The sequence below is a fragment of the Rhinolophus sinicus genome, chromosome 14 (genome assembly GCF_057876585.1).
Source record: "Rhinolophus sinicus isolate RSI-liver-muscle chromosome 14, RSI-T2T, whole genome shotgun sequence".
Classification (NCBI taxonomy): Eukaryota; Metazoa; Chordata; class Mammalia; order Chiroptera; family Rhinolophidae; genus Rhinolophus; species Rhinolophus sinicus.
Window position 1 is genome coordinate 3,916,464 of NC_142514.1, and position 19,706 is coordinate 3,936,169.

At 60.8% G+C, this 19,706-nt stretch overlaps 4 protein-coding genes across 22 annotated transcripts in view; 2 read left to right on the plus strand and 2 right to left on the minus strand.

Moving 5' to 3' along the window:
- The window catches only part of ESPN (espin), a 31,236-nt gene extending 23,430 nt beyond the window's left edge, over positions 1-7,806 (plus strand). For 4 of the 7 annotated variants that reach the window (XM_088790078.1, XM_088790079.1, XM_088790080.1 and 1 more), the window contains 3 exons: positions 513-658; positions 736-999; positions 4,245-5,022. In XM_088790078.1, the coding sequence (XP_088646204.1) occupies positions 513-658; positions 736-999; positions 4,245-4,616 (782 nt within the window). In that variant the 3' untranslated portion in view covers positions 4,617-5,022. Of the gene's footprint in view, positions 1-512; positions 659-735; positions 1,000-4,244; positions 5,023-5,560; positions 5,641-5,738; positions 5,751-6,896 lie in introns of those variants that run through there. The other 3 variants (XM_019746725.3, XM_074334167.2, XM_074334168.2) reach the window with 1 other exon arrangement.
- Positions 2,748-4,238, plus strand: LOC148755307 (espin-like protein; the record flags this gene model as incomplete). The annotated part of the gene is made up of 1 exon (XM_088790026.1): positions 2,748-4,238. A coding segment is annotated over exon 1 (1,491 nt), but the record flags the coding sequence as incomplete, so codon positions are not given.
- A 212-nt stretch (positions 7,807-8,018) lies between the features above and the next one.
- On the minus strand, positions 8,019-12,980 carry TNFRSF25 (TNF receptor superfamily member 25). Of its 5 annotated transcripts, none has more exons than XM_074334179.2 (10): positions 12,360-12,980; positions 11,713-11,833; positions 11,374-11,508; positions 10,840-11,007; positions 10,687-10,751; positions 9,939-10,035; positions 9,740-9,847; positions 9,470-9,507; positions 8,832-9,012; positions 8,019-8,638 (listed from the first exon to the last, which is right to left on the minus strand). In XM_074334179.2, the coding sequence occupies exons 1-10, from the start codon at positions 12,396-12,398 to the stop codon at positions 8,286-8,288; spliced, it is 1,305 nt and encodes a 434-aa protein (XP_074190280.2). In that variant the 5' UTR covers positions 12,399-12,980; the 3' UTR covers positions 8,019-8,285. The 5 variants fall into 5 exon arrangements, with proteins under 5 accessions (XP_074190280.2, XP_074190279.2, XP_074190276.2 ...); XM_074334178.2 differs by having other exon boundaries at positions 8,832-8,895; positions 9,470-9,504; positions 9,946-10,001; positions 10,673-10,751; XM_074334175.2 differs by having other exon boundaries at positions 9,470-9,504; positions 9,946-10,001; positions 10,673-10,751.
- Positions 12,981-13,126: 146 nt separating this feature from the next.
- Positions 13,127-19,706, minus strand: part of PLEKHG5 (pleckstrin homology and RhoGEF domain containing G5) — a 45,150-nt gene continuing 38,570 nt past the window's right edge. For all 9 annotated transcript variants that reach the window (XM_074334160.2, XM_088790076.1, XM_074334158.2 and 6 more), the window contains 14 exons: positions 19,437-19,631; positions 19,171-19,359; positions 18,773-18,868; positions 18,049-18,099; positions 17,701-17,850; positions 17,255-17,365; positions 16,967-17,116; positions 16,743-16,880; positions 16,483-16,602; positions 15,686-15,818; positions 15,478-15,593; positions 15,185-15,384; positions 13,929-14,696; positions 13,127-13,655 (listed from right to left, as the gene is read on the minus strand). In XM_074334160.2, the coding sequence (XP_074190261.2) occupies positions 13,646-13,655; positions 13,929-14,696; positions 15,185-15,384; positions 15,478-15,593; positions 15,686-15,818; positions 16,483-16,602; positions 16,743-16,880; positions 16,967-17,116; positions 17,255-17,365; positions 17,701-17,850; positions 18,049-18,099; positions 18,773-18,868; positions 19,171-19,359; positions 19,437-19,631 (2,427 nt within the window). In that variant the 3' untranslated portion in view covers positions 13,127-13,645. The remainder of the gene's footprint in view (positions 13,656-13,928; positions 14,697-15,184; positions 15,385-15,477; positions 15,594-15,685; positions 15,819-16,482; positions 16,603-16,742; positions 16,881-16,966; positions 17,117-17,254; positions 17,366-17,700; positions 17,851-18,048; positions 18,100-18,772; positions 18,869-19,170; positions 19,360-19,436; positions 19,632-19,706) is intronic.

The window sequence follows — 19,706 nt, forward strand, 5'->3', positions numbered from 1 at the left end:
CTGTGGGTTTGTGGTGGGGGGTGGGGTGGGGACTCGCTGGGTTGTAGCATCCAGGGTCCCTAGTCCCTATAACCCTGGAGCTTCAGGCGACTCAGTCCAAGGGTCACTGGGCTTTGCTGATGCAGAGAGGGCCGAAGGGAGACTCCACCCTGGCCAGCCCAGCCAGGGAACCTGGGACAAAGGTCGGCTGGCTATTCCCAGGTAGTGTGTTGGAGCTGGGCAGAGACATTCACTACTACAGTCCCCAAGGCCGGCCCAAGAGCCATCATGAACTCCCAGGGGGCTCTGGGCCGGGGCACCACATCCCGTGAGTAGGGCCGGAAGAATGGTGGGGCCCGGGAGGCTCCCCCAGAGACGAACGGACCACGGCCGGGGCTGAATTGCTACTGTCTGGGCCCAAGGGAAGGCTCCCAGCCTGTTCTGACTTGGGGAGAGGGCAGTAAAGTGGCGGGTGGGGGCGGCAGGGACGCGGCCCACCCCCAGCCAGCGCCTCCTTTTCTGCCTCCGTGTAGGCACCAAGTCTTTCAACATGATGTCCCCGACGGGTGACAACTCGGAGCTACTGGCTGAGATCAAGGCGGGCAAGAGTCTGAAGCCGACGCCTCAGAGCAAGGGTCTGACCACGGTGTTCTCCGGCAGCGGGCAGCCGGCCACTCAGGTAGGCGGTCGGACACGCGCCCCTCCAGGGCTCCCCGCGCCCCTTCCCGCGCTCAGCCCCTCCGCTTCTTCCCGCAGCCTGACTCACCACTGCCTCCAGCGTCGCCTGCACCGTCACGTGCCCGGAGCCCCACTCCGCCGGCTGCGGGACCCCAGCCACTGCTCAATGGCAGCTTGGCGCCAGCGCCTCCCGCCACTCCTGCGCCTGGCGTGCAGCTCGACGTGGAGGCGCTCATCCCTACGCACGACGAGCAGGGCCGGCCCATTCCCGAGTGGAAGCGCCAGGTGATGGTTCGCAAGCTGCAGCTGAAGATGCAGGAGGAGGAGGAGCAGAAGCGGAAGGTGGGCGGGGTGGGGCTACCCAGAGAGCCTGGTGTCTGCACCTGTATCCACAGCCCATTCATTCCTCCCCATCACCCCAGCCTGTCCCAGGGGCCCTTCAACCTCAGGCAACTCCTATTACCTTTGAGGAAAAACAGGGTTGGACGACCTCCCTCTCCTGGGACTGGTCTTCTCCACCACCTCCACCCCCAGCAGCCTGGGATCTTGTAAAAATGCCTATTCTGACTGGGGAGCCCTGGTGGGGCTGAGATTCTGCAACAAGCTCCTGGGTGTCGCTGACCATGCTGGTCCAGAAGCCACACTCGGAGTAGCCAAGAGGGTTTTGGTCACAGTCAGACTGGCCTGGGCTCTTTCCTGCATTGCCACTTTCCAGCCACTGACACAGAGCCTCATCCAGCCTCAGTTTCCTATGTCAGTCAGACAGGTTGCTCATCACTGGCTGGCAGGATGGTTTGCCATTGATCCATTCTCAACAAACATTTCCTGGGTGCTGTCCATGTGTCACACACTGTTGTAGCCTCTGGGGATTCATGGAACATATCAGGACCTGCTCTGGAGGGGTCTGCAGGAGGGGGTGCAGGGGGTCAACCAACAAGCAAACACAAAAACCTTCGTAGAGTGATAAGTGCCCCCAAATAACTTGGCTGTTACAATATAGGCAGCGCTGTGGTGGGGTGTGCAGAGGACTGGAGCACCCCCAAGCCCACCATCCTGTTTGGGCTGAGGAAGGTGTTAGGGAAAGAGAAAGTGAGGTCTAAGGTAAACTTGGAAGATGAGCAAGAGGTGGATGGGAAGAATGGGGCAAAGAGCAAGCAGACAGGACAGGGGAAGTCTGGGAGTCAGAGTGGGTGTGGCTGGGTGACTGGACTATGGGAGGGGCTGGAGCTGGGGAGGTCAGTGGGGGTCAAATCAAGGCCTGGCCTTGAAGAAAATGACTTTCTCCTGGAGCAGTGGGGAGTCTGGGAGGGGGGTTAAACTGGGAAGTGGCATCATCATATTTGTATGTGGGGATTGCAGTGGGTCAGGATAAATCGGGAGGCCTGTAAGGAGGTGAGGGCAGCCCGCCCACCTGGGAAAAGCCTGGCATTAAAGTAGCAACCTAGAGGTGAAGAAAAGAGGAATAAATGAGACCGTAAGAAGAGCCTGACAAGCCTAGATCTATAAATTGTGTTATTATTCCAGGGGTGAGAGAGGGTGGGAATAGGCGTGGAAGCCACAGCTTCGACCTCTTTAAGAGCCTCTCATTCAGCACTAAAACTGACATTGTGGACAGAGAGAGCTTGGGCCACAGGGGAGCTTAAGAAGGGGTCATCAGTTTGGAGCAAGGAGAGGCCTTGCTGGGATCTGGCCTCAAAATCGCAGACCTTGAATGAGGTGGGAGAGGGCCGCTGATCGCGTCGCAGCTTCAATGCCTTTTGCATGTTCTTCGGTGGTGTAATGTGCAACCAAGCCAGGCGTGAAGCCCCCGTCTGCCCGCCCTGCCTCTGCAACAGCGCCCAACGACCGGCTGTGTCCCCGCCAGCGACCAAAGTGGACACTACCCAGCGCCCGGAGCGGCTTCCTGGGCCGAAGCCTCGCCCCAGCGTAATCGCCCGCCGGCCAGGCGTGGCCGGTCCCTGCAAACTCAGCCCCGCGGAGCCATTACACCACCTGGGACATGCAAAGGGCGCCCCCCGGCGGCCCCTGCAGGAGCCGGGCCAGAGGGAGACCCGCCTCCCTCCCCTCTCTTGTCTTCCCCGCCTTAGCTGATGGCCGGCAGCTCGTGCTGCTACCCCCGCGAGGGCTGGAGGTACTCCCGTGAGCACAACGGCATCCTCGGGCCCTTCGGCGAGCTCATGACAGAGGCTGACGTACTCCGCATCGAGCAGCAAATCGAGAACCTGCAGGTGTTGTACAAGGCGCAGAGGCTGGAGGGGCGCCTGGAGCAGCTGGAGCTGGAACTGGAGCAGCTACTGCCCATCTCTGCCGCTCTGTCGGCGCCGCGCTTCACCGTCGACCCGCGCCGCATGCACGGCCGCGCCGTCAGCCTGCCTGCCTGGTGCAGCAAGATCTCCACGCTGCTCAAGAACTTGGCCACGCTGCTGGCTGCACTGGGCGGCCGGCCCGCTCACCTGGCCGAGCTGCTGGCCGCCGACACGGGCCAGCTACTGGCACCGCTGTCCGACGCGCCCTGGAGGCCGGGTCCGCTCTGTCTGGGTCGCTCGCACTCGCTCAGCTGGTGCCGCGAGGCCATAGAGCGCGAGATCCTCGAGTGCGGCGTCTCGGTGAAGCACCTCCGCGCCATCTACGAGCGGCGCGCCCAGGACTCCCCGCCCCCGCGCGGTCCGTGCCGAAAGCTCTCGCTGCCCGCCGGCACCCCAGGCTGCGAGCCCATTCTCGAGGAGGACTACGTGGCGGCCGGTCCTGGCGAGCCGAGCGCCGCTGTCGCCAACGGCCTGCAGCCGGCCCGGGAGTCTCTAGGCACCCTGAGCCCGCCGGAGGAAGCAGGCCGCCAGGCGGCGCTGCCCGAGCCAGAGCAGCTGGCACGCAGGCCTCCGCTCCCCACCGAGCTGCGCGGTGTCCAGGACTACATCGACATGCGCAAGGAGCGCATCGTCTACCTCTTCCTGGAGCACTGGCGCAAGTGGGCCTTCGGCGGCCCTGGGCGCCAGGCCCAGGCGCGCCTGCGCAAACTGTTGCCCCGTGTGGTGGCCGCCGGCGCCGGCCCCGCCCCCGAGGCCCTCAAGGCCGCGGACGACCCCCAGTCGCTGGAGGGCGACGGTCATGAAGAGCGGCTGCTGCGCCTGCTGAAGCAGCGGCAGGTGGTGGGCAAGCTGCTGGGCCACTGGCGGAGCTTGCTGCAGCAGGTGCCTGCGCACCAGCCCAGCGGCCCAAGCCTAGCACACGGCCTGTACTGGCCTGAGCACTTCCTGCCGCCCCTGGATGGCGGCGCGCCCCCGCCTTACGACAGCCTCACGCTCGACCTCTTCATGCTCGGCTACTTCCAGCTGCTCGAGATGGGCCTGAGCCGCGAGGAGCGCAAGTTCCGCCACCTGCTATGTTATGAGATGTTCGACCGGCTGGGCAGCCATCCGTGGGAGCTCATCCGCCTCTTCCACCGCGTGGTGCTTGAGGAGGTGGAGGCCGGCCGGCGTGGCTGGAGCGACGGCTTTGAGGACCTCAGGCGCCAGTTCTTTGGAGACAGCCCAGAAGCTAAGCCGGCCTGGGAGGAAGATGCTGAGAAGGAGCAAAAGGAGGAGGAGGAGGAGGAGGAAGAGGAGGAGGAGGAGGAAGAAGAGGAGAAGAAGGAGGAGGAGAAGGAAGAAGAGAGGAAGCTGGACCAAGAGGTCGAACCAGCTCAGGCTGAGGACTGGCCGGAGGGGCAGCCCGAGGCCCCGGCCCCTGCGCCACAGCCGCCCCCCACACCCCCGCCAGCCGCCCCTCCTCCGACGTTGGCTCCTCTAAGTTCGGAAGTCCCCGCCGAAGACCCCTTGGAGCTGGTGTCTGAGATGGGCGAGTTCAGCAACGAGGACATCTGCCGCTACATCGACCGCAGCTTCTCCTTCTGGAAGGAGAAGGAGGCAGAGCTCTTTGACATAGAAGCAGCAGAATTCGGAATTGACTCTCAAGCATCTTAACCCGGGCCTGGATGCCCTCCAAAGGCCAGAAGCGGGCAGGAAGAACCCAGGACGGTGGCCTTGGAACATCCAGAAAGCCAGGACCAGGCTGCTTCAGCCTTTGAAGTCCCATCATGGCTGGATGTGGGGAGTTGGCCGGAATAGGCTGGGCATGGCACAGGGCAAACCAGGTGTTCCCCTCTGGCCCTACAGCCTTACCTGGCTCTGTATGGAGCCAGGTGGAAGAAGCAGCCCCTCTAAGTGAGGGACTGAGGGTCCCCCTTGGGGCTGTGTGGCTCTCCCTCTTTGGTTTTTTACTGGAATTCACAGCTACCTCTTTGGCTGAGCTCAAGGGAGCCATGTGTGCAGTGTTCCGTGTGACATGTTCTCCTATGTAACATACAAGTAATAAAACTCTTTTCTGTAAGCTGCCTGTGTTGGATGCCCCGCACCACAAGTGTCATTGCAGCGCACAGTTGTAGAGCTGGTGCCGACTCCATTTGGGAATAGAACAGGCATGGGCCAGAAGGTCCTTCACATTGGAACCGGGGTGCAGCCTGAGCTTCTCTGAGCTGGCAGGGTCTTTGGGGGCCCAAGTATAGGTCTGCCCAGAGATTCTGGGTCACAGGCCTGGGGCCATCTGTCCACATGCCTCTGTACAGAATCTCATTCTCTGCTCTCCACCTACACCTCCTATACTCAGCTCTGACCGCTCTGGCACAGCCTCTAGGACTTGGGCCTGAGTTATTGGGGAAGGGTTACAGGAGACCTCCTCCAACGCGGCTGTGACCATGGGCTTTCATCCATTTGCCCTCTAGAAGGGCATCAAAAGGGTCTCTTCCAGGAATCCCATCTGTGTTCTGTTGTCCCTGATTGGTGCAGGTCTCCCAGGTTGGGGGTACACCTCCTCTGGCCCCCTACCTCCCAGGCCATGCTGGCCCTGAAGCTTTGTACTTATGTTTCAGGAGGAGGAAGAGGAGGCCCGGCTGGCCAGCATGCCTGCCTGGAGGCGGGACCTCCTGCGGAAGAAGCTAGAAGAGGAGAGGTGAGCTGGAGGTCTGAAAGATTCAGGGCCTGGCAAGGTGTCTTGATTGTATCCCTGAAATGGTGGCACCAACTAATGCTGTCTCTTTTTCCTTCTAGGGAGCAGAAGCGGTGAGTGTGGGGCTGGGCCTGACCTGCCTCCCCTCCCGACACCCAGTCACAGAGGCTTGTCCTTTTGCCCCTTTATCCAGCCCCATCTTGAGCACATCCCCTTGTCACTCATCACCATAGCACAGCCTCTGTGTTCCCAATAATGCCACCAGGCCCCTTTCCCCCAATAACTTAGCCCCTGTCCCTCAGAGTCTAGCTCTTTGCTGTAATAACTACGTCCCCAATTACCCAGCCCCCATCTCCCATTAACCTAGTCTTTCTGCTCCGCATTGAACCCAACCTCAGTATCAATAACCTTGGTCATCTTTTGCTCAAAACTTAGTTTCTACCCCCAGTAATCTAGCCCAGTGCTGATAGAAATATAATGCGAGCCACATATGTGATGTTAACCTTTCTACCAGCCAAGTTGAAAAAAAAAAGATATAGGTGAACTTAATTTTCATAGTGTGTTTTATATAATCCAATGTGTCAAAATTCAGTTATATATTTCAATAAGTATATCTTCAATTGAAATTACATATTTCAATATATAATCAATAGAAAAATTAATGAGATGTTCTACACTCTTTTTAAATCTTAAGTCTTTGAGATGCCCTGTGTACCTTCTGCCTGCAATACATCTCAATCCCTACATTTCAAGTGCTCAACAGCCGTATGTGCTCAGGGGCTACCTTGTCAGCAGTGCAGATCTAGCCCCCATGTTCTAATAATTTGTCCCTAATTACTGTCTCCCAATAATGTGGTCCCTCTGCTCCCCAGCAGCCCAAACCCAGTCCCCAGTAACTCAGGTCCTAGCCCCCATAATCTCATCTCCTGCCCTCATAACCACCCTTCCTCACCTTCTGCCACACTGTGACTCAGCACCTGTTTCCAGTAACACCCCCAGCCAGCAGTAACCCAACCACTGTCTCTTGCCCACCCAGCTCTTATGAGTGCCCCCAGGATTCCAGTCTGTCCCCAGGAATCCCACCTGCCAGCCTCCTGAGCCAACCCTGTCTCTAGTCACCTAACCCTTCTGCCTACCATTTATTAGTCCCTCTGTCCTAAGCAACCCAGCCCCTGCCCTCAGTAACCCAGTCCTTGCCACCGGTGAGCCTGGCCCACCCTCTCACCCTTGCCCGCGGTTCTGCCCCACCCCATGCCTAGGAAAGAGGAGGAGCGACAGAAGCAGGAGGAGATGCAGCGGGAAAAAGAGCAGTCGGAGAAGCTGAGGACGCTGGGCTACGATGAGACCAAGCTGGCGCCCTGGCAGCGACAGATCATCCTGAAGAAGGGGGACATCGCTAAGTACTAGATGCCGCTTTCCTGCTCGCATCCTCGCGAGCTCTAGGGGGGAGCAGCCCCCCCGCCCCGGCCTGCCCGGCCTGGACGGAAGGGCTGGGAGCCACGCCGCCCTCCCCTCCTAAGCTGGAACCCCTCCCTGACCCTCAACTCGGCCCTCGCATTCCCAGCCCGGGACCACGCTGGAGCGCGCCCACCGCTGCAGTCGCCCAGAAAAAGTGCCCAAGTCGTTGACGTAAAAGCTGCTGCTTATTTGCATGCCTATTTACATATATTTGCATGTTCGTTGAATGTCTGCGTGTGCAGAGCTTTTCCCAGCCCCGTGGGTGGTGACTTTGTTTTCCCTCGGGGTGTGCGCCGGGCTTCAGCTCCCTCCCCCGCACCCCGGAACCCGCGTCGCTGGCGCATCCTGGGCGGAGGCAGGCCCCGCGCTCGGGGAAGGGGTTTTCCTTCCTCCCTGACCCAGATATGCGCCCGGGCTGCATTTCCCATCCCCGTCGAGGGTTTCCTCTCAGTCATTTGTTTACCAGAAACGATGAAAACTGCAAATTGCCCGTCGGGACGGAGTTGCCGCTCCCGGGGCCCCACCTCTGCCCCCACCTTCCTCCGGTGAAGTCTGCGCGCGCCGTTCCAAGCCAGGCCCCGAGCTCCCTGGACCCTTTCACTGCCCTGGTGGAGTGAGTGGAGGACAAGGGGCCCTGACCCTGTCTCCGACTGCTGCCTTCCCGGTCCCCGCTGTCTCGCACCCCCATTAAAGCTCTCGCAGTCGCCCGGGGCTCATGTTCACTCGTTCGCTGTCGCCGACTTCCTCTCCTCGGGGTAATTGAGCCACAGCAGAGACGGAGGAGCAGGCTTGGGCGCTAAGGGCCACTCTGGTCCCCACCGTGGGTCCCAGACCCTGGGTGGCAAGACTTCTGGCCCTTTCGACGCTCCCGGGAAACCAAGCCCAGGCCACTTAACACCCCAGCACCGCGGAAACACCAAGCATTTGCTTTTCTCATAAATTTAATACCAAGGCCTCCACCAAACTCTGGCTGAGAAACAGCCGAGCAATCTCGTGACGCCCTCCTGATGTTTATTGATGCTTGCCTTAACCCGAACACGGGGTGCGCAGGCGTGAGGCCGGCTGGCGCCTCTAAGCAGGGTCGTCCCAGAGGCTTAATAAGTGACATAATATGTCTACACGCATAAGTAACGGTACTTAGGGCTTCTGTAAGGGCCACCAGAGCCTCCAGTTGGCGGAGGGGCCCCGCGTCACGGGCTGCGCTGAAGGCGGCTGCGCAGGTCCTCAGCACAGCCGTCCAGCCCCATGCGCTCCAGGGCCGCGTAGATAGCGCTCAAGCCCGCGGGCTGCTGCTGGCGCCAGCGCTTGAGCATCTCGTACTGCTGGTCGCGGAAGCGGCCGACCTCCACCTCCACGGCCTCGATCTCGGCCTCTCGCAGCCCCAGCGTGCGCACGAACTCTTTCCAGCGCCGCGCGGGCACCGCATCCATCACGTCATAGAGCTGCGGACCCGGCTGGAGCATGGCGGCTGCCGAGCCCGTAGGGAGCCCTGAGGAAGGAACGGGAGGCGGAGGCGGAGGCGGCGGCAGCGGCTGCGGCAGGCCTAGGGGCGGGCCAGAGAGAGCCAATGGGAATGCGGGCTGCGGCCAAAGGGTAGAGGTGGGCACCCAGGCAGGGTGGTCCACCAGGTGAGTTAGGGGAAGGGAAGTGGGCAAGGGGCGCCTCAAGAAACCACGGCTTTCCACCTTGGACTTAGGAGAATGGAGTCAAGGCCTCAGGCCACTGATGTGCCTTACCAAGAGTTCTGCTGGGCAGCTGGTCCCAGGACCATGGCACCTCCTGGCAGGGCACTTCCTGAATCTGAGGGGAACCAGAGGTCCAGCTATTGCCTACCAACTGGACGGTGCAGACCTTCTCACTGCTGCTGGGTGGCTCCAAAAGGGTGTGGGCACCATTTGGGGGTGAGAGGTGGGTGACCTGGAAGCCAAGAGAGACCCCAGGTCAGCCCTACGTACTTAGTAGGGCCCCTCTGCTGGGGTCTCTAGCCAGCAAATACCCCCAGTGCAGCTCCCCCCGCCCGCCCCCCTCAGCCATGCTCTCTCACCTGGCCCAGTGAAAGAGCTACGTCCTCTGCCTGGGTACCCTGCCCCCGACCTCACCATAGTGGCACTCATCCCACTGAACTGTTGGCTCCTGTTTACCTGTCTGGATCCCAGCAGACTCTCTGGATCCCAGAGAGTCGCTTGTGTGTAAGTACTGTGCTGCTCTCATTCAGTGATTACTCAGCACATGTGTTCATGAGGTCTACTCCATGCCAGCTACCATGCCATGCACGGGGGACCATGAGTTTTAACAAGGCCCGACCTCTCAGCTCCAGAAGGCTCAGGCCTAGGTGCTTGCTCACCCTCTTCCAGAACATTACTGAGATTCTTACCTGCAGCGGGGCCAGGGCCTCTGTCCCAGTTTCATCTGCTGAGACAAGAGAATCTAATCAGCAACCAGGCAGGTCTCCTGAACCTCGGTGCTGGTCCAGCTCCTCTTGGATTCCTCTGCACATACACCCCAGGACTCCCTCCCTTAGTTCCCCTCCCCATCAGGGCTGAATGGGCACCGGGCTACCCATCCTGACCTCCGGCCCCTGGGGGTGTGGGTGTGTATGTGTGTGTGCGTGTGTGTGCGCGTGGATGTGCAAACATGCGCTTACCGGGAACCATGGGCTTGCGGGGCTGGCAGCGGCAGTATATGAAGGTCAGGGTGGCACCAAGCAGGAGTGGGACCACCAGGCCTGCCAGAAGCACCTGGACCCAGAACACTGAAAAAGCAGCTGGTGGGTGGTGGGTGGTAGCCACCCCCCAACGTCCCCTTGGCTCATCCCAGCTCTCCCACTTGCATTCCCAGCACACCACCTACTCTGCCTCCAGCCACAGACTGCCGCACAGGGCTCAGGACAGCTCCAGAAGGTGCTCCTGCAAGGGGAGGGGCTGGGGTGGGGGATGAGGCCTACACAGCAGGAGGGGCTCCCCAGGACGGCCTGACATCTCCATCCTGAAGGCCTTTCCTTCCCTAGGCCTCTTCCCTAGGAGCTGCACTCAACCCAAGAATGTTCCTGAGGTATTGCTGAAATATCACCTGTGTCCCCAGGAATATCAACGACCACTATTTATGGAGCTTCTTCTCGACCAAATTGAGAGTGACTAGGATATCAACTTCATAAGGACCAGGATTTGTCTACTTTGTTCCCTGTGTATACCCAGCATCTGGAACAGTGTCTGGAAATGGTAGATATTCTGAGGCAGACCTACTAACAACGTCCCCATGTTCAGATGGGGCAGCCACAGGTCAGAGTGGTGAAGTAACTTGCCCACGATCCCCCAGAGAATCTCAGCCCAAGTTTGAAACTATATCAGTGTGACTCTCTGTAAGTGACAAATCCTATTCCTAATGTACAGCTGGAAGGATTACTAAAGGAATCCTTATTTATCTGGCATAGGTGAATCCAGATTTCCTTTTACCACACAATGTTTGCCTGAAGCGGGGCCTACCCACCATAGGGCCTTGCCCCTGGTCCCTCCTCTTTGCCCCTGGACCCCGACTCTGTTCCCAGCCTCCCCCCAGCCCAGGGCAGCCAGGAAGTTACATGGGGCAGGACACACAACTGTTGCCATATTCGAAGAAGCCAGGCAGACAGGTCCCACAGTCAGTGTCTCTGCTGGAACCTGCAGTCCAATAGATGGTACGGGTCAAAAGAGGGAGGCAGGGGGATGGGGTTTGGGGGTAGATGGCTCATCCGGAGAGGGTACTCACAGGGCACCCATGTGTGGCGGTTCAGGGTCCCACAGTCTAGGCATGGGTGGCAGCGGAAGGGTGAGCCGCCAATGCAGTGCGTGACCAAGCACTCCACAAACCAGTCTGGCCTGCAGCCGCAGCGAGTGTCTGCCTCTGCTGAGCAGTTCTTCAGGGCTACCTGGGAGGCTGGCGGGGGATGCAGGGAGATGGGGAGAGCAGAGGTCATTAGGGGAAGATACCCCCATGGAGAGGTGGGGCAGATCTCCCAAAGAACAGAGACAGGATAGACCAGAAACGGGGCCAGCTCAAATGAGAGAGAAGCGCAGAATCACCACACACCAAAGTCTGAATCCTATACAGAGACAGGAAAGTCGCCAGGAAGAGAGGGCACGAAGGCATCTCAGGCAGGATCAGGGTGGAAGGGCCTGAGATGGGTGGGCACAGGGCCCTCACACCTACAGGTGGGGCCCAAGCCAGCCACTTCCTTCAGAAAGACCCTGGCCACAGCCTGTCCTCAGGACTCCCCCCACTGAGCAGTAGGCAGCCCCTCACCCTGCTCATCACAGGCCTGGCAGCGGGTACAGCTGGTTTCATGGTGGTTCTCCCTGGCCAGGAAGGTGCCCTGGGGGCACGGAAGGCAGGTGATGTTGTCACAAGGCTTTGTGCAGGGGGCCGTCAGATAGTGCCCTGTGGAACCCAGACTGGGGTCAGATAGTCAGAGGGCTCTGACCTTCCCCTCCCTCCCCTCCTATGTCTGGCTCCCTACTTCTCTTCCAGCCTCCCCTCACCCCATCCCTGACCTGCCTGCCAACTCTCCCCACCCCTGCCAGACCCCTGTCCTTGGTCTGCCCTCACGTCCCCCACACCCCTCCCACCCATTTCGCTACTCACCTGCTGGACAGCCCCTGCAACAGGACAGAGCGTTCCTCTTCTCTGAGTTGTGGGCACAGTCACACGTGGGGCGGGGAGTGCTGCACTGGCCCTGGGTGCCCAGCAGCACGAGGAGGAGAGCCTGGGGGAAAGGTGCTGCTGGACCCCAGCGTGGCTCATCCACGCTGGGGCCTCTTCCTGTCCAGTCTCCCTAACTTCAGAGACCCCAGCATTTGCCCGCAGAGCAGCCCACTTCGCAGATTCTTCTGCAGAACGGGTGCCTATGGTGAGGGTGAGCCTAACTTTCTAACCCCCTCTGCACAGGCTTGGAAGAAGCAGAGGAAAGGCTCCTGCCAGCCCCTCCCACCGGTTACCCTCCACCAGGGCAGAATCAGGCAGCTCCATCCCCACCCGTGCTTTTTCTAAGGTGCTGGAGGGACCCTGATCTTTCTCTGCCTGGGGCCCCCAGATCCCTCAGCTCCCTGGCAAGGTGTTTCCTCTCAGCGGAAGGGTTCCGCCCCAGCTGAGCCTCTAACTAGGTCAGGGGTGGGGGGGTGGCCCAGCCCCCAGCGAAGGCGAGAGCAGAAACTCAGGAGGCCCCTTCCTTTGCCCCGCAGGGGAGCCAGGCCCAGAGGAGGTTCCAGGCCGCTCCCCGCGTCTCCACTCACCGCAGCCACCACTGTACAGCCCCGGGGCCAATGCTCCATGGCCCTGGCGCCGCTCTGGGCCCTTTGACAGGCGTGCACGGCTGGGGGCTTCCCCACTCAGCCCGCTCTGCCCGCCACAGTTCCTGTCCGCCCCACCCCGCGCCACCGGGTAAGCCCGCCTCAGGGGTAAAGGTCAGGGCGGGGCCAGTAGGTGTCTGGAAGTGGAGCCCCCAGCCCGCTGGCCTGACCCCCAGCACACATGGGCTCACCTGAGGCGGCCTTTGGGGAACAAGGTGTTAATAGGACAGGGCTGCTTCCTGGGTGCCACCCCTGGATTCTAGCCCCAACCCTGAGACTACCGCTTGGAGATGAGGTGACTTCCCTGCCCCTGGGCCTCAGAGTCAGGTGGAAGACCCATCCTCCCCAGATTGTGTGTGTGTGTGTGTGTGTGTGTGTGTCTCAGAGGCCCCCTCCCTGGAGGGGAGTCCTAGGGAGCATTCCCAGTACAGCCTGAGACATATCACCCACCCTGGCATAAGCTCACACCAGCATCCCAGGGAAGGGCACTCTGTGGCACCTCTGGGGGGCTCTAATGGTGTACGTCATGGCTGTGGCAAGGGACAGGGGTTGATCTCAGGTGTTGGTCAGGTGACCTCTGCCTCCTTAATTCACTCCTGCTTCCCATGGTCTCTTCCGGTGGTGCCCCACTGTAGCTGGGGCAGGACAGCAGCTCAGTTGCACCTGAGGCCCGAAAGGGGTGGGTTCCAAAAGCAAAGGACTCTTTCCAGTGGAGTATATACAAGTCTTTATAAAATAATCAAAAGCTCAATAAATATGCAACTTTACACAGAGCCCAACCCAAGCCTGGGGTGGCCAGTGGAACTGGGAGGGAAGAGGGGGGTGAGGGCAGGGGAATGTCCCATTTGGGGTCAGATGAGAGTAGATGTGCGCCCCCCCTGGAGACCAGCCCAGAGGATTGGAGCTGGTGACCTCAGGGAGTAGCAGGGAAGGGATCCTGCCTGGGCAGGTGTGTATGTAGGGGGGAGGTTAGAGATGGTAGCCACGGGGGGTGGGGGGTAGGGGTGGGAAGGGGTACTGCAGCCTGGGTCTCAGGCTCCGACAAGCCCTTTTCCACTTCCATCCAGTCTGGCAAAGTGCAATTGGCCCGGGGCAGTGGCAGGGGGTCCTGCCTGGCATTCCGGCTTGTGTATACACAAGGCAGTAGCTGGAACAGAGGCCGGCACGCCTCAGGAGGCATGCTGTCCGCTGTTCCGTGGTCAGTGGCACCCTTGGGGGCCTCGCTCTGCTCAGACCTCCCTGCAGGGGAGGGGAGAGACAGTCCTTCCTTGGCTGCTGCCACTCAGAGGGGCTGTGGCCACCCACTCCTCCCCGCTGGAATTCTTAGGCCCCTTCACCACTGCTCACTGCAGATACTCACCCAGGCGCTGCGGCAGCCTCCCTCTCCCATGCACACCTCTACATGCCATCTGTTCCCAACCGTGACAGTGCCCCTACCCACTCCCGGGGCTCAGTGACCCCAATGCCAGCATGCTGGGCCACCTGCCCTCTATCCCAGGCCAGGCCACTCACGAGGCAGTGAGCGTGGAGTTGAGCAGCAGGGTGGTCCTGATTCGGTAGAGCTGAGCCAGCGTCAGCTTCCTGTGCTGGGCAGAGATCCCTGGGGGGAGCTCGGGCTGGACCCTGGGCAAGGCCCCGGAAGGCAGCTCTCTACTCCTCTTGGCAGGTCCTTCAGGCTCCCCAGCCAGGCAATTGGTTCTGAACTCCGTCTCTGATAGCTCGGGGCCACTGCCAGGGCTTGGTGCCCCCTGGCAATTCCAGCTGGGCCCCGCTTCCTGAGGGGAGCACCGAGTCCTAGTGCCAGGGACTGTAGCAGTCAAGCAGAGTTCCGACAGGCTGCGGCTGGAGGCTAAGGGCACTCCATGGGCGGTAACCCCTGACAGCAGCTGGAGGAGGCTGGCCTCAGATTTGGACTTGAGCAAGTGAGGCAGATGGGGCAGCAGCTGGACGGGGGTGCGGCGGCGGAGGCGGGGCGAGGGTGGGGGTGAAGGGGCTGGTGGTAACTCTGGGGGCCGGGGTGCTGGCTCCATCATAGGAGCTGGGGTCACAAAGTCTTGCAAGGAGGTGGGGGAGAGGGTGCCGTAGGCGGAGTCCATAGAGCAGGAGCGGCTGTCCACCGGGCCCAGGGGTAGCAGCTCGCTGGTGGGAGTGACAGATGAGGCGGTGGCACTGAGCGAAGTCTCGTCGGACTGGGAGCCGCCCTCGAACTCGGGAGAGGACAGTGTCTCCCCAGGCTCCACCACGACCATGGCCAGCGTCTCCGTGGACCCATCTGAGGCACTGTGGGGCCGGGAGGAGAGAGTTACCCCCACAAAAGAAACCCAGCCGGGCCTGGTACAGCCTCGTGCTGGGCAATGCAGAGGTCTACAGCCTCTTCCCTGCCAGAGCTTCAGGCTCAGAGATGGCAAGATGTGGCCCACGGACCAGCTCTGCCAATCCCTGTGCCCACAACACAGACATCAGTAATGGCGTCTGTCACCATCACAGAGCTCTTTCCTGCTGCATACAGTGTACAAGTCCTCAGCTCAGCGCAGCTCCAGGCAGCTACTAATGAATCAGAGTTGGCATTCAAGTTTAAAATCATTTGTCATCCCCATCTGGACTCTGGTGGGACACAGAACCCACCCCCACCCCCTACTGGGTTCACAACATGAAGCCATTCAGAGGAAGGTGTTGGGCTGGCACCTGCCCAGTACGGTGGCCTTGGGGTCAGGAGTCCGGGGCTGGAGTGCCTGCCCTGCCTGCTGTGTGGTCCCGGGCAAGCATACCAGTGCTGGGAGTCCAGGCTGTTGCTGCTTTTCCGCAGGATGGTGGGGGAGCTGGCAGCTGAAGTGCTACTCTCCCCAGCTTCCTCGTCTTCCTCGTCTTCCTCCTCGTCCTCCTCCTGCTCATCTTCCTCCTCCTCCAGGCTCTGCAGGTGTTGCTGGCTGCCGGGATGCTCCTGGGCACGAAGCTGCTGCAGCTGGTTCTGCAGGTGGGTTGGGGGTGCACAGGGGCAGAGTGGGCTGCAGCCGTCGCCAGGTCTCCCTGACCGCCTGCCTGCGCACCACTCTGCTCTCACCTGGGCATTGTAAATGGCATCCACCCAGCCACGGCACAAAGCCTGGCCACTGGCCTGGAATGTGTAGGCCCCCACAGCACTGTGGAATTCGTTCAGGTAGATGAGGAGGAAGGAGCCTGGTTCAGAACGGTTCGAATCAGTGTTGGCTAAGACCACGGCCCCCGCCCATCACAGCCCTGGCCCAGGAGCAGGGGCCCAGGCTCCTCACCAGGGTCCCGCAGTTCCCGGCACACGATCTTGTCCACCAGCAGTGGTGGCCTGATGACCTTCGTCCTCTCAGCCTTCTTCACTGCTTTGGTCACCAAGAGCAGGTCCGTGAAGAGGAAGCAGTACACATCCATCTGAGTGGCAGGGGGAGTGGGAAAGGCCAGGGCTCAGGGCCAGGGTACTGGGGCCTCAGGCAGGGACCCTCAGCCTGTCTGCCATAACACGCTCTCCTGGGGATACTCAGACTTTGTCAAACACCTCCTCTGCCCACCCCCCATGAGCCTGAGAGTAAAATTAAAATGAAGAACAAGATGGTTTTCCTTCCTCGAGCAACATGCTTACAATTTATTTCAATTAAAAGTTGAAACTAAAGAGGGAAAGGGTGGTAATTTTAAAATCATGGTTTGTAGGCTCTGGGTTACACGGCACCTGAAGGATTAATGGCACAGCAGCAAGGGTCTAGGTGTCCCCTCCCTTCCACCAGGAGCTCATGTGGCACCAAGTGGGCAAGACCAACACCCCATGGGCTGTGACCAGGCTGCTGTGTTTGTAAAGAGCAAACCGCACGCAGACAATCATCCCTCATATGGCCACAAGGTCACTATTCTTTATTATTTCTTCTTCAGTTTCTATTGTAGAGCACACGAGGTCACTGGTTCTTGAATCGCCACCCAACTGACTGGGCAGCTAAGAACCACTGGCTAGGGTCCAGGAGGTGCCCAGGAAGGGGTGGTCCAAACCTGCAGGGCAAGAGGGGGTGGGGCAGGGGCCCCGGGTGGGAGGTGGCCCTGGAGTCACCTTGCTGTCCTTCCCCTCCTTCATCCTCAGGCTTCCCTCCAGCAGGAGCTGTCGTGTCTCCTCAGGGGAGGCGCCAGGGATGGGCGCTGTCAGATCCAGATGCAGAAATTCCTTTAGGAGCTGGGGGTTGGGGAGCAGGGGTGGGAGAGGTCAGGGTATGACTCCCCATCTCAGCTACGAGTCCCCAGGTGAGATTCCAACCTAGACCGTGTCTACCAGTTTGGTCCTCGCTCCCCTCCCAACAGGGCCAGAATGCCTACCTTGTCCACCTCGTCATTGCTGCCCTCCACCACCTCGTAGGCGTCGATGCGGCTCACCACTGCTGCCAGCCGCTGCCGCTCCTGTCGCTGCCGCATGCACGTGTTCACGTGGTGGATGAAGCGCTCCACGGAATCGATCTGGGGGCAGACGATGGAGGTTCAGGCCCAGGGTCAGAGAGGGGCAGAGAGCCTCAGAGAGACCCCCACCAAACTGTCCCGGTTACCATGGTGATGATGGCCTCCTTGGCGTGTGGCTCCTCGGTCTTTCTCAACACCGACTTGAGCAGGAGTGGGTATTTGGTGAGGCGCTGGTGGGGCTTTGCCAGCATGTCGCTCAGCTTCAGCCGCTGGCACTGCTGGTGCTTCTCGGCCCACTGAGGCGGGAGACAGAGGCGGGGCTGAGGGCAGGTCCCGCCCAGGGCCCCGCCCACTGCTAGGTCCTGCACACCTGCAGCCCAGGTGGGCCCACCGACCTCCACCCCTGCCCACCAGCCGGCCAGGCCAGCCCTCACCGTGACATAGGCCCGGAAGAGGTCATTGTCGCGCAGCAGGCCGCGCATGTACTCCATGCAGCCCTCCTCCTCCATGCAGTATCTGATGTAGGGTCTGAAGAGGGAGCCAAACTGGTGCAGGGCGAGACAAGCACACACCGGTTACCTGGTGCTCCCTGGGGGCCGGGCCCTCCACAAGTTCTTCCTGACTGCACTTTTGCCACCATCCCAGTGGTGGCAAGCTTATTATCCCTGTTTTCCACATGAGGAAACAGCCTCAGCGAAAGTGACCACCCTTGGCTAGGTAGCAAGGGTAGATGGCCAGGTGTTCAAACGCGGGCGACCGACTCGGAATTCCTTGCCTCTGACCACTAGGTGTCCTGCGGGGCAGCTGGAGTGACGAGCAGATGGGATCAGCTCCCGAGCCCTGCCTCCCTGTCCCTGCCAGTGTGCGGCCCAGCCCGTACCATCTTGAAGCCTTTGAGGAAGTCCGCAGGCTGCAGCAGCGCCCGCGTGCGCCGCGCCTTCTCTAGCACCGGCGCCATCACACTGCTCCACAGCCCGCGGTGCAGCCGGGCGATCTCCGGGATGTTGCTGAACAGGCGCTCGGCTTCCACCTGCGGGGCGGGAGGTGAGCTCAACCCCGCCCCTATCCGTCCTCGCGCTCTTCAACCCCGCCTCTATCCCCGCCCCCTGAAGCCAGGCGCCTTCTTCCAGCCCCGCCCCAACCGCCTCCTCCCTAGCTTAAGCCCCTCCTTTATCCCCCCCACCCCTCGGCCAGGTCCAGGCCTCTCCAGTACCGACCCCCGCCGCACCTCACAGAGCAGCCCCGATTCTTGCAGGTTCAGGAGGCAGCACAGGAACAGCTGTGGTGATAGGGGGAGCGCTGTAGCTGGGGGGCGGGGGGGGGGGGGTCCACAGTCCCGACGGCACACCCAGATTCTTAGGCTCTCCTCTACCCCCTAACCCTCCCCGGAGGCCCTGAGGCACACTGGGACAGAAAGGTTCATCCTTTGAGAAAAGGTCCAGCCCCTATGGCCCACCTGGGGATGGCCCTGCCCAGGCCCCACCTGGAGGGAAGCCTACAGCCAAGTCTGAAACACTAATGCACCTCTGCCCTGGCTCAGCCTGTTTCAGCTCAGAGGGTGCCATTTTTGAACTCCCAAGCCCAGGACAGGTTCTCCCCCCAGGTCAAAGTCCCCCACCCCCTCCAGTGCCTACCCACTCTATCTCCACTCTAGGCTGTGGGCTGCTGGGCACCTGGCACACAGCAGGTGCTCAGGAATAGTCCTTGATATAGAGAAAGGATAAGGCCTGTGTTGATTCAGCTCAACCTGCCAAACCTGCCAGAAACCCCCTCCCAGGTGCTTGGGCCCTGGGAGTCCCCTCCTCCGGCTGTGGCCCTCCTCTCACTTTGCTTCCCCTCTCTGTTGCCTAGCACCTGTTCCTTCTGCAAAAGCCCCAACTGTGCTGAGGCACCCCAAGGACGCCATGGGGGGCAGATGGGGTGGCTCCAGGCCAGTGTGGCCCCACACTCACGTTAGTGATCACCCGCAGTTTCTTAATGTAGGAGGCCTCTGTGTGCAGCAGCTCCCACACCGCTTCCTGCTGGTGGCACTGCCTCCGGGTCAGCTTCTGCGGGAAGGGCGGGGGTCGGCTAGGAGCCCAGAGTGCGCAGGGATGGCCAGGAAGGGGAAGGGTGAGCAACCTTGCATGTAACCTTCTTTCCCAGTGGAGATGAGGTCCCCCAAGTTCTGGGCACTGCATTTTCACCTTGCCTCAGTTTCCCCAATGTGGATTAATGATGACAGTAGCCTGGCAGGGCTGTCCTGTGGAACTTCCTGCCACGGGGTCCTCAGAAGGGGCCAATCAAGTGAGAAGATAATGTCCTTTTCTCCCCAAGGAGGAGGAAGGGGAGGGCTGCGGGTGGCACCCACCTCATGCCCATCAATGAGCTCCCGCCAGCTGTCCTCCAGCCGCAGGCAGGCGTCCCCCTCCTCTTCCTCCTCCTCCCCGTCCTCTTCCCATGAGTCTTGGTCGAAGCGTAGCCTCCGGGGCAGCCTGGGCAGCCCGAAGAGGCCGTAGGCATGCAGCTTGCCCTCCAGCTGCTCCATCTTGTCCACCTCCTGGAAGGAGACCAGGGGCAGGGTCAGGGGTCAGGGCCAGCCAGCTGCCCTGCCCCAGGGCTCATGGGACCACATACCCGGCCAAAGGCACTGGTGCTGGGGCCTGAGCTGAAGAAGCCGCTGAAGCGACTGGCCGCCCGGTTCTTCCAGCTGTCGCTGCCGCCACTGCTGCTGCTGGGCAGAGAGCAACTGGAAGGTGTGGGGGCCTCCTGCCCGGGGATGCTTGCCTCCCCCAGGAACTCGGACATGTTCTTCCGGCGGCGGCCGGGGGCCTGGCCAGGAAGGGGTAGTCAAGGCCAGGCTCACCCTCGCCCCCACAGCCCCACCCCACGGGACGAGAGGGTCTC

Coding starts and splice junctions, on each gene's coding strand:
- TNFRSF25 (XM_074334179.2), bottom strand. CDS start 12,398: ATGGAGCATTGGCCCCGGGGCTGTACAGTGGTGGCTGCG. Junction 10,036..10,686: donor TCGAATATGGCAACAGTTGT/GTGTCCTGCCCC, acceptor CCTGCTGTGTAG/GCCTCATCCCCCACCCCAGC. Junction 9,848..9,938: donor GGCTGGAGGCAGAGTAGGTG/GTGTGCTGGGAA, acceptor CTGCTTTTTCAG/TGTTCTGGGTCCAGGTGCTT.